Below are 16,563 nucleotides of genomic sequence, written 5' to 3'. Positions count from 1 at the left end.
TCTGTAAAAAAAAAAAAAAAAAAGTTTTTATTAATTTTAGAAAGAGATTGAGAGACAGAAGACATTGATGTGAGAAACATCGACCGGTTGCCTCCCACATGCGCCCCAACCAGGGATTAAACCCACATCCTGAATGTGGGAATCAAACTGGTGACCTTTTGGTGCACAAGACAACACTCGGCCAACTGAGGCACACCAGCCAGGCCAATGTTGCCTCTTGAACAACATGCGGGAGAGGGGGATGAGGGTTGGGTGATGCTGACCCCCATGCAGTCAAAAATCCATATAACTTGACTCCTCAAAAACATAAGTTGTCCTATTGTACATTATCTAAGAGGGAATGGTTCTAAGACCTCCCCCTCCGGTTGCGAAAATGTGAGCATGCTCAAGACCCCAGTGTAAAATGGCACAGATCAATGAATACACAGGTCAGTCTTCTGCATCTGACAAGTATTTCTGGAAAAAATCCTCACGTAAGTGGACCCATGCAGTCCAAGCCCGTGTTGTTCCAGAATCAACTGTATATTCTTAGAGGGTTCAGCAGTATGACATGACATGCTGCCTGCCTCTCCCTCTAACAGATGCATTCTGGCATAGTACAGAAAGAGCAAATGGGAGGAAGAACAATACTTCAACAATACCTGACAGCACCAAACGGTAGACGAAAATAAGTAAATCCTACAACGTGAGTATTTGTCTTAGTTCCTAAAAGCAGTTTCAAAACCACCTTATATAATGCTACCCCACTCCCAATACTGTCTACTAAAACATTGTTTTTCAGAGTGGACTTTGAGTGACCTGTTTCTGAATGATAGGAGCTTCTTATAACCTAAGATTTGGATTCAAAAAAAAAAAAAAAAAACTGGCCGAAACCAGTTTGGCTCAGTGGTAGAGCGTCGGTCTGCGGACTGAAAGGTCCCAAGTTCGATTCTGGTCAAGGGTATGTACGTTGGTTGGTTGCGGGCACATCCCCGGTAGGGGGTGTGCAAGAGGCAGCTGGTGGAAGTTTCTCATGGACGTTTCTAGCTCTCTCTCTCTCTCCCTTCCTCTCTGTAAAAAAATCAATAAAATATATATTTTTTTTTAAAAACTGAACCCAAGGAATCTGCATTTTTAATTCCCCTGGTCATTTTTTATGACCAGGGGAATTAAAAATGGAAGTACGCTATAACTAGAAATTTTCACCTCAAGTAAGAAAACCTTGAGCACAGAAGATCACGATTATTCTTGCTCTTAAGAGTAATGAAAAAGCTACCAATCTGTAGATCATGGAGGTCAAGAAAAGATGCTATGGAGCTAAAATACTTGAGTTTAGATTTCTGTTCACTAGCCATTTGACACCAGTTTTCTCATCTGTAAAATGGAATACTACCACCTACCTCAGAGTTGCAAGGGCTACTGAGTTATTAAAACTCTCAGAAGAGTGTCTGAAAATTTTTTTAATTAAAAAATAAAGTTTTTAGCCAAAACCCGTTTGGCTCAGTGGATAGAGTGCCCGTGGACTGAAGGGTCCCGGGTTCGATTGGGTTCGATTCCAGTCAAGGGCACATCCCCAGTAGGGGGCGTGCAAGAGGCAGCTGATCGATGACTATTTCTAACTCTCTATCCTTCTTCCTTCCTCTCTGTAAAAAAATTAATAAAATATATTTTTTTAAATAAATAGTTTTTAGAGTGCCTGACCCATGCAACACTCAAAACATACTTACTTAGAATCCTTGTGGCCCATGGCCACAAACAGCTGTCTATATGGCTATGATTCTTACTTGCTGGATCTCTGGAATTTGCATCCATATCCAATGATACACAAAACCATTAAGAGTCGAATGTTTTATATAAACTGCTTAAAAATAAGGTGTTCCTCAAAACACAAATTGACTCTAAAATAAATTGACTCTAAAAACGGTAAATAGATTTACTCCAGGTAAATTCACTCAAAAAATGGCAATAGGTTGAAAGCAGATGTGTTCCAAATCTAGAGGATAGGAAAAGACAAAATAACTGAAAACTCCCCCAAACTCTTCATAGCAAATTAAGGCTACATTTAATCATCCAAATCATATTAAATTGAAAGTAAAGCAACTGGGTGGTTGGACCAAGGTACAAGACCACCCAATAAAAGCCTCACTCATCCTGCCACTTTCACTGTCATAATCTGCATTTGAAACAAGCTGATGTCCTGAAATAGGAATTTGGCTACAACAGTAAGATAAAGGTCTAAGCATAGGTAAAATGCTACTATATTGTAATGCTCGTATTAAGAGTATCAGGACAGTGGATACTTTCAACTGCAACCGTGGTGCTAGACAGACGGCCTGAATTGAAGACGAATAATGCGGAGAAAATATTTGGGCTGGATCTGAACACAGGGAAAAGCAATGAATAATAAAACGGGAGAAAACGATTCTGTGGGAGGAGCGTGTGTAACTCCCAAAGGCGAGCTTAGGAAGATTAGAATCCCTCAAAACAAAAAAACAAAAAGCAAAAAAGCCTTAATGCTCAGAATGCTTCAACCCTGAACTGTGAATATCGGCAAACAGATGTAAAGAATAGAGAGGAGATACCTGGGTGAAAGATGACCCGAATTCTCACGGGGGGGGGGGGGGGGGGGGCCGCGAGAGATACACAGCCAAACCTTATTACACGGAATCCAGGTTTAGCCTTGCAGCAACTCAAGGGTCAATTAAGCATTTTCCATTAAAGCGCGAAATTTCCAGAAAAAAAAAAAAAAAAGATTTAACGTCTTGGAGAGCAGCTCTTTGAAAATCCACAGCACACAGACATTGGGGATCCAAAAGGTTTGGGGGGAGGGGCGGCAGGGGAAATGAGTCCAAAGAAGCCTTCTCCAAGATAAAATCATCCGCCTCTCGGTCGGAGAATGCCCAAGGAGCTAAGAGGGAGGAAGGGAGGAAGGAAGGGTCTGGGAACGCGCCCTCCATCCGACAAGCAAGTACCGCGCCCGAGGACCGAACTCCGAAGCCCCGGTTTGCAAAGGCCCCCAAGGCCTCCCACCCGCCCTCTGCCCACGCACCCATCTGGGACCACCGTGCGGGGGCCCCATCCCCGCGCCGCCGCGCGGGAAAAAACGGCGGCCCGCGAGCCGGGAGGGGGCAGGGCGAGCCGCGAGGGCGCCCCGCCGCCGGGCACTTACGCGGCCGCTTCTTCCTCAGGCTCTCCAGGCGCTGGCGGGAAGCCGCAGCGGCGCTGCTGTACGAGCTGGGTCGGTCCCGCCTCGCTCCCTCCGCCGAGGTCCCGGCCGCGGAGACCGACGTGCTGTTCGCCCGGCGCCGCAGCGGCTCCTGCCCCCGCCCATCTGGCTCCTCGGGCGCCGGTTCCCCGGTGGACGGGGCGGAGGGAGCGGCGGCCCTGCCGGGGCGCTCCATGGACGCACGCAGCCGGCCCGTTCCCATCCGCAGCAGCCGCTGCTGCCGCCCACGCCAGCCCCTCAGCGCCGGACCCCGGTGGCCTCCTCGGCGAGTCCAGCCAGAGCAGAGGCGCACCCTCGGCCGGCCGCCTCTTCCGTTGCGACAACGCGCAGCAAGCCAATCCCAGCAGGCTGGGGGAAGCCCGAAGGCCTCGTGTCCAATCGGCTCCCTGACTCGAGACGGATTGACTGCACGTTCGTCCAATGAGAGGCTCTCAGGGCGGGGGCGGCGCAGGGGGCCGGGGGTGGGGGTCCGGGATCGGCGGAGGAGGAAAAGGCGGTGTGGCTGACAGGGGAGTGTGATGGCGGCGGCGCCCTATGGACGCGTGGGTGGAGTGCCCCCACCCCCACCCCGGGTGGAGAGGTGGGCGCCCCGGGAACCCAGAACTCTCCCGGGATGCCGCCGCGCGCTTCCACGCCAGGCAGTGCCCCGCGGCGTCTGTGGGCAGACGGAAGGGCTGGAACTGCGGCTGACTGGAGCCTTTGTCCCTCGCCAGGTTCCTCCGCGGCCGTGTGGGACCCCAGCCCCTCTGCGCTGTTTTTCCCTACCACCCTCACCCCCAGCACCCACCCTCACCCCCAGCACCGCCACTGGCTTGTTTGAGCTAAACCCCCTTCATTCATTCCGCCTGCGATGGAGGAATGTTCCCGGGACCAGAAGGAAGGATGGGATGGGGTTGGTTTCTATGACAACTGGGAGGACGAGGTGGGCTATCAATCCTTCGCCATTCTCCTGTAGTGGAGAGAATGTGGGAACCGGGAAGTATGGTTGTCCTTTTTAAGGAGAGTCTGGTCCCCCATTCTGGTTAGTGCACTAGGTCACATAGAAAGATTTGGGAGCCGCCTTGGGGGGGGGGGGGGGGGGTGTTAACATCTTATTGCCTTCTCTCTTGGGGGCCAGAACATGGTCTCCTCCAGTATGGAGATCCCAACCTCTCACATCTACCAAAGGCCCTTCCAAGTGCTCCTCCTCGCAGAGGTTACACAAGCCTGTTATGATCCTGCCCCCTCTTGCCCCCACTTTCAAGGCATTCCCTCACTCTGTCAAGTTTAACAGGACTGTGGGTTTATCTTACTTGCTAATCTACACTAATAAAAGATACATGCAAATTGACTATACCTCCATATACCCTCCAGCCAGTCAGGAGGGAGTATGCAAATTAACCCAAAATATGGTAGATTAATTTGCTTACACAGGTATGGAGCAAAGACTGAAGAGGCTTGGCTTACACTGTGGTGGGAGCAGAGAAGCCAAGCCTCGCTGGGGCTGGAGTGAAGACCTGGGTCCTGGGTGCCAGAGGGAAACCAGTGCCGGCAGTCAGGGGAAGGAAGGCCTATTGCATGAATCTTCATGCAATGGGCCTCTACTTATTTCATAAGTACCTCCCCTAGGAGATTTTAATGGCTCTTGGTTGATAGTTCTTATTTTCCCATAATGACTGCTAGTAGCAGACTGAACAAGAAAGATGAGCTTTTCTCTTGTGGGTTGAGTAGAATAACTGGAACCCCAGTTTCCTAACTAGAAATTCCAGTTCCTCAGGAAGCCCAGGTTTCGGGTTCAGTCCCCAGTATGGAGCATGCAAGAGGCACCCAATCAATGATTCTCATCATTGATGTTTCTCTCTCTCTCCCTCTCCCTTCCTCTATGAAATCAATAAAAAATAAACATTTTTAAAAAAAGTTTTTTTTCAATGCAAATAAATTGAGCAAAAGAAGCCAGACACAAAAGAATGTATCCTATGTGATTCCATTTATTTGAAGGCTAACATTCATAAAGGATATTGCAATGATTCTCATCGTCAATGTTTCTATACCTCTCTGAAATAAAAAATATATATATTTAAAAAATAAAAATAGCCCTAGCTGGTTTGGCTCTGTGGATGGAGCGTCAGCCTGAGGGCTGAAGGGTCCTGGGTTGGATTCCGGCCAGAGGCACATGCCTGAGTTTCCGGCTCGGTCCCCCCAGTGGGGGGTGTGCAGGAGGCAGCCGATCCATGATTCTCATCATTGATGTTTCTATCTCTCTCTTCCTCTTCCTTCTCTAAAATCAATAAAATATTTTTAATTTTTTAAAAAATATATTTTATTGATTTTGTACAGAAAGGAAGGGAGAGAGATAGAGTTAGAAACATCGATGAGAGAGAGTCATCGATCAGCTGCCTCTTGCACACCCCCTATTGGGGATATGCCCGCAACCAAGGTACATGTCCTTGACCGGAATCAAACCTGGGACCTTTCAGTCCCCAAGCCGACGCTCTATCCATTGAGCCAAACCGGTTTCGACAATATTTTTAATTTAAAATAAATAAATAAATAAATTAATTAATTAATTAATTAAAAGGCCAAAACCGGTTTGGCTCAGTGGATAGAGTGTTGGCCTGCGGACTGAAAGGTTCCGGGTTCGATTCCAGTCAAGGACACGTACCTTGGTTGAGGGGGCATCCCTAGTGGGGGGTGTGCAAGAGGCAGCTGGTCGATGTATCTCTCTCATCGATGTTTCTAACTCTCTATCCCTCTCAATTCCTCTCTGTAAGAATCAATAAAATATATTTTTAAATAAATAAATAAATAAATAAATGATATTAGAAGTCAGGATAATGGTTGCTCTTGGGGAAAGGGGAGAAAGTACTAATAAGAAGGTAGCAAGTAGGCTTATAGATGTTAGTAATGTTTAGTTTCTTTGGTAGGGGGATGGTTACGTGGGTATGTTTGCTCTGTAGTATTTCATTAAGATGTCCACTTGATGTGTAAAGTTTTCTTGTATGTGTATTATGCTTAAAGAAAACTTTTTTACAAGAGAAATTGAAGATTTGCCTTGGAGCAAAGTAAATCCATGACTAAGCTTAGGTTGTGTGTGTTTGTTTTATCAAAGCCTCTAAATGAAATTAGCAATCAAGAGGTTTCCTTTTCTGTGGGTATTATAGTAGTTTATCTTTTTTATATGTTTTCATTGATTTTTAGAGAGAGGAAGGGAGAGAGAGATAGAAGCATCAATGAGAAACATTGATCAGCTGCCTCTTCACATGCTGGATCAAGCCTGAAACCCAGGCCTGTGCCCTGACCATGAAAATGAAGAAGGATAGAGCCGAATCCGGTTTGGCTCAGTGGTGGAACTTCGGTCTGTGGACTGAAGGGGCATTCAATTCTGGTTGGGGGCATGTACATTGGTTGCGGGCACATCCCCGGTGGGGGGTGTGCAGGAGGCAGCTGGTCGATGTTTCTCTCTCATCAACCTTTCTAGCTCTCTCTCTCTCTTCTCTCTCTTCCTCTCTGTAAGATATCAATATTAAAAAAAAAAAAGAACCAAATATCCAACATTAAAAAAAAAAAAAATGAAGGATAGAGATAATGAGGTGTGTGTGTGTGTGTATGTAACTAGCATGTGGCTTTCTGATGACCTCACCAGAGCTCACAAGCAATATAAAAGTACTATTGCCCGCTTTCCCAAATAAGTTCAACTTGTCTCAGAAGAATAAAGAAAGAAAATTCAAGATGAAATAACAAGTTTAGACCTCAGAGTTTCCTAGATATGGAAAATGCTATTCCTTCCCAAGTATTGAAAGGACTGAAATTTTCTTAGTTTTCAAGAACAAAGCCTATCTTTGACTGAATATCCCTGACTTGAATACTATTACTAGGTAACCACTAATAGTTTTGCACTTTAATAATTGTTAGAAAAGCAATGTCTGCTCAAATAAGCTTGGGAAATAAGAGATAAAGTTTCGAGCAATTTTTTTTTTAGTATATTTTTATTGATTTCAGAGAGGAAGGGAGAAACATCAATGATGAGAATCATTGATTGGATGCCTCCTGCACACCTCCTACTGGGGATTGAGCCAGCAAACCTGGGACCCTTTAGGAAGCAGGCCAATGCTCTATCCACTAAGCCTGTGGTCCACAAACTTCGGCTCACAAGCCACATGTGGCTCTTTGGCTCCTTGAGTGTGGCTTTTCCACAAAATACCACAGCCTAGGCGAGTCTATTTTGAAGAAATTGTGTTAGAAGAAGTTTAAGTTTAAAAAAATTTGGCTCTCTGTAAAAAATCAATAAAATATATATTTTAAAAATAAAAATAAAAATTTGTCTCTCAAAAGAAATTTCAATCATTGTACTGTTGATATTTGGCTCTGTTGACTAATGAGTTTGCTGACCACTGCACTAAGCCAAAACCAGCTAGGGTTAGAGCAATTTCTTAAAGCTTTTAATATGCTGAAGGCCATGTTGAATCTTCAAGAAGAAACAGATATGTAGTTATCTTCCAAATGTAACTGACCATGAACCCTTTTTTCATAGAATTTGTTCCTCAGATACTGCAGAAAATTCATCTGTGTATAAAAATTACTTGCATCTCTGTTATATTAACAGCAATGAAGATATAATTCTTTCAATTTTGAAAGCTTGATAGCTAATATTTCACTCCTAAATAAACATTTTGTAAAAGCATCTGCTTTCTGAAAACCGGTTTGTCCTCTTTTCCTTTAAACAGTTCCTCTTTCCTTAGTTCTGTTAATAGTATCACCGTTGCTATTGCCCTGGGTAATTTGATTCTTCCCTCTCATTTGCCCATCTCTCCTCTAGACTGCAATTCCATGAGTCAAGGACCCTGTATCATGATTTGTCACTGTGCCCAGAAGGCCTCCCACAGTGTTCTTAATGAATGTATTTATTTACTTATTTTAATCCTCACCCAAGGATATTTTTCCATTGATTTCTTAGAGAGAATGGAAAGACAGGGAGAAATATCAATGTGAGAGAGATACATTGATTGGTCACCTCCAGCACGTGCCTTGTGCCTTGACCAGGATCCAGGCTGGGGAGGATCCTGCAACAGAGGTATTTGCCCCTTTTGGTCCTCAGGCCAACACTCTTTCCACTGAGCCAAACCAGCTAGGGCAGTGGTTGGCAAAATGCAGCTCGTGAGCCACATGCAGCTCTGTTGACTAATGAGTTTGCCAACCACTGAGCTAGGGCTTTAATGAATACTTTTGATTGAGTGTCTGAATCAAAGAAAAGTCAAATTGTCCCTGTCTGAAATATCTTAAATTTGAAATTATAAAGTTCATATGGCCCTGGTTTGGTAGTTCAGCTGGTTAAAGTATCATCCTGATATGCCAAAGTTGTAGGTTCCATCCCAGTCAAGGCACATATAAGAATCAACCAATGAATGCATAAATAAATGGAACAAATCAATGTTTCTCTCCCCTTCTTTCTCTCTCTAAAATCAATAATTAAAAAAAGCTAAATAAGTGAGACCTGAACTATAAACTCTGAACAAATCCAATAATTTGTAAAAAAAAAAAAAAAAAAAAAAAAAAAAAAAAAAGACATGGATCTTGGCTGATGTGGCTTGGTTGGAGCATTGTTCCATGCACTGAAAGATCACCAGTTTCTGAAAACAGGTTTGTCCTCTTTGCCTTTAAACAGTTCCTCTTTCCTTAGTTCTGTTAATAGTACTACCATTGCTATTGCCCTGGGTAACTTGATTCTTTAATTCCTGGTCAGGGCACATACCTAGGTTGCAGTTTTATCCAGGTTGGGTTATAGTAAATACGTTGGCAACTGTTGTTGTATTTCTCACATTGATTGCCGGAGTTCTTGTTCCAGCATTACAAAGGGTTCTGCAATCTGGAGAAAGGAGCTGTGTATACATTAAGAAGGAGTTCAAAGACGAAAGATAGTTTGGAAAGGCATTGGGGGTCAGAGGAGTGTCAGCTAAAGAAGCTAAAGACTTACCCTTGACTCAGGACCCTGTGCTGTTTATTAACACAAATTTGACCTAAGGCAATATGGAGACATTCACTTCAAAGGGTAAGGTTTCAAAAGGTAGGGTTTACAGAAACATTGTTAGGTTGGGGAATAGCCTACAGCTGTTCAGGTATTTGGCCAACAGGAGGCAATAACATGCAGATGTATGATGCCTTGAGCTGTCTGGCAGCAAATGATTATCCTATTCAGGTTTGGGGGAGATGCTTTTTAGCTGTTCCCAAATGATTCAGCCCTGCTGACATGCTGGAATTGGCTTCCGGCAATTGATGTTTTTCTCTGCCTTCCTCCCTCTCTAAAATCAATAAAAATAAAAATCCAAAACACCTAGCAATACTGAAGGATAAGGTATGCACAGTGGCCTAACTCTCCCAAACACTGCAAAAGTTAGGGCAGCTAAGGTTCTGGAAAGCTAACAAATCAACCTGACAAACCTAAAGAGCCACTGAGTTCCTGTTTTGTGCACAGCTATCATAAGGCAGTGGGGCTGATGCTGCCGGTGCCAAAGGAGGCAGCTGCCTGTGTGGTACAAAGTAAGGAAACTTCCTCACCATAGGAGGAGGAATGTATCACATGGTTGAGAAATCTGGAGAAGGAACTGGGTATGTTTTGCTGTGGTCATCGGGGAGGGGGTTGTGGAATGTATGTTGGCTGGTCTGCTAGCTGTCACCTGAGAAGAGGCCCCCATGTGGGAATCAGGGGGAGGCCTGAAGTATCCTGAACCACTAAGAAGAATCTCACATTCAAGGCTTGAGCAATCAGCCATCTGCCTAAACCATTTTGATTCAATTTTTAAAGAAATATGTTTACTTAATTTATACTAGAATCCTGGTGCATGAAATTCATACAAGGTGGGGGTGTCCCTCAGCCAGGCCTGCAACCGCTCCAATCTAGGACCCTTCAGGGGATGTCTGCAGGGATCAGGCCTAAACCAGCAGTCAGACATCCCTCTCACAATCCAGGACTGCTGGCTCCTAACTGCTTGCCTGCCTGCCTGCCTGCCTGCCTGCCTACCTGATCACCCCTAAGTGCCTCTATCTGCCTGCCTGATCACCCCCAATTGTCCTCCCCTGTCGGCCTGATCACCCCCAACTGCTTGCTCCCCTGCCGGCCTGATAGCCCATAACCACCTCTGCCTCCGTCCTCCGCCACCATGGCTTTGTCCAGAAGGAAGTCAGGTGTCCCCTCAACCCAGTCTAATTAGCACATTACCCTTTTATTAGTATAGATAAAATAGTAACATGGTTCCAGTCAATAAGACAAGGTATATCCAGAGAAGTCTAGCTTATATCCTTGAATTCTGCCCTCTGTTTCCTGCAAAAGAGTATCACTAGACTCACAATTCTAAGGATATCCTGATAGCAAATAGAAAAAAAGAGTAATTCTTTTAGCAATTACCAGTTTCTCTCTTTCCAAATTCCTTTGGCTAGGCCTCCAGCAAGAAGCTGATTTCCAGCTGTTTGTTATAATAAAAGGGGTTTTCTTTCTTCTTATGTTACATACAAAAGAACTGATTAAATAGAAGACAGCACTGATTGCTGGGAAATCAGCCATTCAGATGGCAAGGCAATAGCACCAGGTGGGGGAGGAGGCACAAGAGGAGGAGGAAACACTGCAGCGTCCATCTGTGCCAAGGGCACTCAAGGGCTTTGCAAGAGGGAGGATTTGACATCACCTGGTCCAGCCTCACGGTTTATGGGTTCAAGAAGGTAAAGGATGCCAGGAGTTGGACCCAGAACCAGAAACCAGAGCTTCCTCACCTACTTCACCTTTCCCATTCCCTCCCGTTTCCTCTCCCCACTTCTACTCTTTTTGCCACCCCTGCCTTATCTGTACCTATTCAGTACGTATATTTTACTTTAATAAAAAGGTGTGACCCTGGCTGGTTTTTCTCAGTGATTAGAGCACAAGCCCTCCAACCCAAGGGTGCTATTCCAGCCGAAGGGCACCTACCTGGGTGCAGTTTTGATCCCCGGCCCCATGTGAGAAGCAACCAACTGAAACTAAATAATTGATGTGTCTCTCACATCAATGTTTCTCCTTCCCTCTCTCTCCTTCTCTCTCTCCCCCTCCCTTCCTCCTACTCTCTCTAAACAATAAATGGGAAAAAATATCCTCCAGTGAGGATTAGAAAAAAAAAAAAAAAAGGTGTGGGTTTCGGGAGGGGGTTTATTTTTTGTTTGTTGCTATTGGGTTTTTTTGTTTGTTTGTTTTTCACAGAAACTGCATTAAGTAGAAGGAAGGTACTGTCCATATAAGAAATGTTCAAACCTGTAGAAAATTTTTATGAGTTTATTTGAGCCAAACTGGTAACAAAAATATCAAGGAATTGAGAAAATGTTCCGGGAAATGGCAGTTCTGCCACTTAATTTAAACCTCAGAATCAAAAGAGAAGCTGAGAAGCAGATCAGGGGGCTACATGAAATCCATTGGTGACAGGTTGGGGAGGTGGGAGAAGGCAAAGCCTCCCTACATTGGTGAGTATAGGATATTTATCATGATTAACACACTAACAATAAAAGTGAAGGGATCTGTGGTCTTCTGGTTTAGTGATTGTGCCCTGAGGGGTCTGGAAAAAGCAAATTACCCTGACATTCCAAAGGTACCTATAATAATAAAAGCATAATATGCTAATTAGACCGGGTGTCCTTCCCGATGAAACTGGGGCTTCTAGGGAAGCCCGGGCCCGGTGCCAGAAGCCAGTGCCAGCAACGAGGGGAAGAAAGGCCTGCTTTTGCATGAATTTCGTGCATCGGGCCTCTAGTGTTTTCATAAATAAAGAAGACAACAGACAGGCCCAGTAAAGGTAAAGATTGACCCCTGTAAAGGACCATCCGGGCCTAGGACATGACTACACGCCATAACTGGATTTTAGTTAGAAAGCTTTCATTTCAGACCATCTGTGTGGTTACTTTCTGTCTCTGAGTTGGTAAGACTCCATGCAGGCCTCCTCTGAGCTTCTCCAGTTTTAGTATGAGGCCACTTTTTTGTCCACAGTGTTCAATAGGTTTTTAAAACGCAGGCAAAGAGATGGGGACTTACACTGCAGGGTTCGGGGTGAGCCATGGCAATCTAGGAAAGCTGATAAATGAAAGGGGTCTAATCTTCCAATAGGAGCTGGGCTTGCAGCCAAGCCTTAGAGGAAAAAGGAACCTTAGAGGTGTAGTAGCTAAGCAATGACTTGGAGCAGAACACTCTAGCCATTGGCCTCACGGCGGCACCACTAAAGAGACCTAGGGCTGGAGGCAGTGTGTATGTGCCCAGCCCCTCCTATTTAAGCAGTAGAGGCCCTTCTCAGGGCTCACGCTCTTCCCTCAGAGAGACTGAATACACAATGTGTTATAGGCTCTTAGACATGAGCAGAGCAAGGACGATGGGCCAGGTACAGAAACTCTCCAGGGCAGAAAGCCCTGGATGCCTGGCAAGGAGCAAAACTGGGAAAGCAAGTACCTCGCCCCCAGGTTAACCTCCCCTCCCTTAGCATCTCACTGGTCATGTGGTTTGGACCCCTGATCTTTTCCTCCCTAAAGATAACATCGGGTTCCACGTTATATTCCAACTCCAGGCCCAGAAAAGCAACAAAATCAGACAAGTGAAACAGTGGCTGCCTCAAGACCAGCTGCATCGACTAATGACCCCTGCTGGTGCCGACCAATCAGTGGAGACCACAGCCCTGAAAAAGCACCCTGGAAAACTGACGAACATTCTATTGAGACCTACCCTAAGATTTCCACGTGCAAAAGAGAGGTAACGGCAGGGGAGCAGCCCATGCTACTCCCTTTCCCTCTTCTTCCCTCTACGGTCCACTTGCAACCAGGGGAGCAATAAGCAGTGACATGCTAATCCCCTGAACCTATCTCAACGGTCCCCTTTTCTCTGACTTCTCAGGGAGCCTAAGCAGCCCAGCCTAGGCTCTCCTGTTACTTCTTCTATATCCTTTCTTGTTTTACTGTCCTAAGTATGTTTTTGCTGTGGCCAATAAATTCTTATTTACCTTGCTATACTTTGTCTCTTGATTGAAATCTTTCCTTCAAGAAGACAAAAACCAAGACCTCATCATCTTGCCGAGATCAAGTGGTCAGTGGCCAGACCGTATGCAACAAAGACCTCTGACTGAAACTTTCACAGTAACCAACCTGGAAAGCCAAACCACAACCTCTGTAGTAATGGGCCCAGAACGATCAGGATGGTCAGGACTTCATGGTTAATGTCTGCCGGCCTCTCCCCAATCCCAGCAACTCCCCTTCCTCTCTTCCAACTCAGGACCAACCAGAGAAAGCCAAACATGCTCCCCAACCAACCACAGAAATGCCCCTCTTCTAGTCTCAGGCCCTTCAGTGTCGTAGGCCAGTGGTCGGCAGACTGAGGCTCGCAAGCCACATGCGGCTCTTTGGCCCCTTGTGTGTGGCTCTTCCACAAAATATCACGTGCAGGCGTGCATGTACAGTGTGATTGAAACTTCATGGCCGGTGAGCAGAAGTTGGTTTTTCGGCTCTCAAAAGAAATTCCAATCGTTGTACTGTTGATATTTGGCTCTGTTGACTAATGAGTTTGCTGACCACTGTCCTAGGCAAACACCTCCAATCTCAGCATGTCAGAGCCTCCCTCTCTTTCCTCACCAGAAAGCTTTTTCACTTCCTGCCTTTTGAGTCCCTCCCTGCTAACTGCACTTGATGGTAGCTGACTATCTGAATAAATAGCTTCTGTTGGTTCCATTTGGCTGATCTCAGTTTATTTCCATATCTCCAACAGGGAGTCTGAACACAAAGTGAATGTATGTGTGAAACCAACTCTCAAATCCAGTTCTATCGTCACTGGGTTGTGCAACCACATCAATAGTTAATCTTTAAACTTCTACTTTCTTGTATTCTCTCCAACTCATCCCCTGACAAAAGCAGGCTGCACTCAAGGGAAGGTGGGAATTCCAGGGCTAGCTAAGCCTGCCAGCAGGAATCAGATAAAGAACCCAAGAACCACCCTATCCAGTTTGGCTCAGTGGATAAAGTGTAGGTCTTGGACTGAAGGGTCCTGGGTTCGATTTTGATCCAGGGCATATATCTTGGTTGCAGGCTTGATTGCATGTGCCGGAGGCAACCAATCAATGTGTCTATCTCACATCAATGTTTCTCTCTGTCTCTCCTCCTCCCATTCTCTCTAAAAACCAATGGGAAAATATCCTTGGGGGAGGCTTAACAATAACAACAACAACAACAACAAAAAGAACTCAAGGACCACCAACAAAAAAAAACAGTTTATGCCCTCAAAATCCAAGATAGCACTTGAAACCCCTTCCAAGCTACCTTTTGATGAAATTTTCTTAATTAGCATACTAAAATTCACACTCAGAGGTGAAGATTTAACATTAAAATGAGACATGCAATATATGGCTAGACATGTTCCAAGCTGTTTGAGGACTGCATATACTCCCTTGGAAATTGAGAACCCTCCACCCTTCCTCAAAAATCCTGCCCTTGAACCCACCTATCTCTCCCCAGACACACACTCTCTCTCTCTCTCTCTCTCTCTCTCTCTCTCTCTTTCTCTCTCTCTCTCTCTCTCTCTCTATATATATATATATATATATATATATATATAATTTTTAATATAAATATATATTTAATTTTAATATAAATATATATATTTAATCTCTATTGGTTTAATATATTTTTATTGATTTTTTTTACAGAGAGGAAGAGAGAGGGATAGTTAGAAACAATGAGAGAGAAACACTGGTCAGCTGCCTCCTGCACACCCCCTACTGGGGATGTTCCTGCAACCAAGGTACATATGCCCTTGACCGGAATCATATCTGGGACCCTTCAGTCCACAGGCTGACACTCTATCTATCCACTGAGCCAAACTGGTTAGGGCCCAGACTCTTTATTACTTTCCTAATTCCCTAGAATTAGGGATAATAAATCACTAGAGCATTCAATATCCTTCTCTATTCCTTGGCTAAGGAATAGTTTCTGTCTTGCCTTACCAGATACTGTCTCATGTGATTGATGAGACACAGTATAGAGCAACCACAATTTGGGACCCCTGACTGGCAGGGGTCAGTGACACTATACCTCCCAAAGGTGACCATTCTGACTTTCAATGCCATTGATCAGTTTTCCTTATTTCTATGTTTTTTTATATGAATAGAATCATACAGTAAGCATATGTTTGTATATATTTACTTCTTTTGTTCAATGTCAGGTCTGTGAGATTTGTCCATATGGTTGTGCATCCTATGTTCATTCATACTCATGGCTGTATACTAGCATTCTATTGTGTGACTTTACCACAATTTACATGTTCATTCTACTGTGAATAGACATTTGAATTGATGGCAGTTTAAAGCTATCATGAACATAGAAACATCCTTGCACAGGAAGTCAAACAATCCAATTAAAAAGTGGGCAAAGGACCTAAATAGATATATCTCCAAAGTGGACATACAGATGTTCAAGAGACATATGAAAAAATCCTCAAAGTCACTGATCATCAGAGAGATGCAAATTAAAATGACACCTGTCAGAATGGCTACTATCTACAAAGCAACAAATGACAAGTGGTGAGGATGTGGAGAAAAGGGAACCTAGTACACCACTGGTGGGAATGCAGACTGGTGCAGCCATTATGGAAAACAGTATGGAGTTTCCTCAAAAAAATAAATATGGACTCCAGCCGGTTTGGCTCAGTGGATAAAGCGTCAGCCTAGGGAATGAAGGGTCCCGGGTTTGATTCTGGTCAAGGGCATATGCCAGGTTGTAGACTCAATCCCTAATGAGGGGCACATAGGAGGCAGCCAATCAGTGATTCTTTCTCATCATTGATGTTTCTATCTTATCTCTCTCTCTTCCTTTCCCTTCCTCTCTGAAATCAATAAAAATATTTTTTAAATTAAATATGGAACTGCCATTTGACCCAGTAATCTCACTTCTAGGAATATATGCTAAGAAACCCAAAACACCAATCAGAAAGAATATATGCACCCAATGAAGGAAGACACTTTGGTCCCCTCCTCCTAAGACAGCGATCCAGTACTATTTGCACTCTGAACTGGATGCCACCCACAGAGACCAACAAACCAAGAGGGGCCTGGTGGTGCTCAGCGGTTGAGTGTTGACCTATGGAGTCAAGAGGTCACGGCTTGATTCCTGGTCAGAGTATATGCCTGGGTTTCAGGCTCAATCCCCAGTAGGGGTCATTGAAGGAAGTAGCTGATCAATGATTCTCTCTCATCATTGATATTTCTCTCTCTCTCTCCCTCTCCCTTTCCTCTCTGAAATCAATTAAAAAAAATTTTTTAAATAGGGTGGGAATGAGGCAGTAGGGTCTGAGTCAGCCTCTAAAGTTGTAGCCAGGTGCTCCAGCCCCTCCCATTTGAATG

At 44.7% G+C, this 16,563-nt stretch overlaps 1 protein-coding gene and 1 long non-coding RNA gene across 5 annotated transcripts in view; one reads left to right on the top strand and one right to left on the bottom strand.

Moving 5' to 3' along the window:
- Positions 1 to 3,774, bottom strand: part of PANK2 (pantothenate kinase 2) — a 33,389-nt gene extending 29,615 nt beyond the window's left edge. The window contains exon 1 of one of the 3 annotated variants that reach the window (XM_036417870.2): positions 3,149 to 3,774. In XM_036417870.2, coding sequence (XP_036273763.1) covers positions 3,149 to 3,407 — 259 coding nt within the window. In that variant the 5' untranslated portion in view covers positions 3,408 to 3,774. The remainder of the gene's footprint in view (positions 1 to 3,148) is intronic. The other 2 variants (XM_036417871.2, XM_045574427.1) reach the window with 2 other exon arrangements.
- LOC123651507 lies at positions 3,675 to 13,654 on the top strand. Of its 2 annotated transcripts, XR_006740281.1 has the most exons (3): positions 3,675 to 3,785; positions 11,406 to 11,662; positions 12,751 to 13,654. It is a non-coding gene; the product is annotated as an uncharacterized LOC123651507 (long non-coding RNA). The 2 variants fall into 2 exon arrangements; XR_006740280.1 differs by lacking the exon at positions 12,751 to 13,654 and having other exon boundaries at positions 11,406 to 12,290.
- The last annotated feature ends 2,909 nt before the right edge of the window (positions 13,655 to 16,563 follow it).

The sequence above is a fragment of the Pipistrellus kuhlii genome, unplaced genomic scaffold (genome assembly GCF_014108245.1).
Source record: "Pipistrellus kuhlii isolate mPipKuh1 unplaced genomic scaffold, mPipKuh1.p scaffold_m20_p_6, whole genome shotgun sequence".
Classification (NCBI taxonomy): Eukaryota; Metazoa; Chordata; class Mammalia; order Chiroptera; family Vespertilionidae; genus Pipistrellus; species Pipistrellus kuhlii.
The sequence above is the reverse complement of the archived record's forward strand: the minus strand, read 5'-3'. Positions and strand labels throughout refer to the sequence as shown.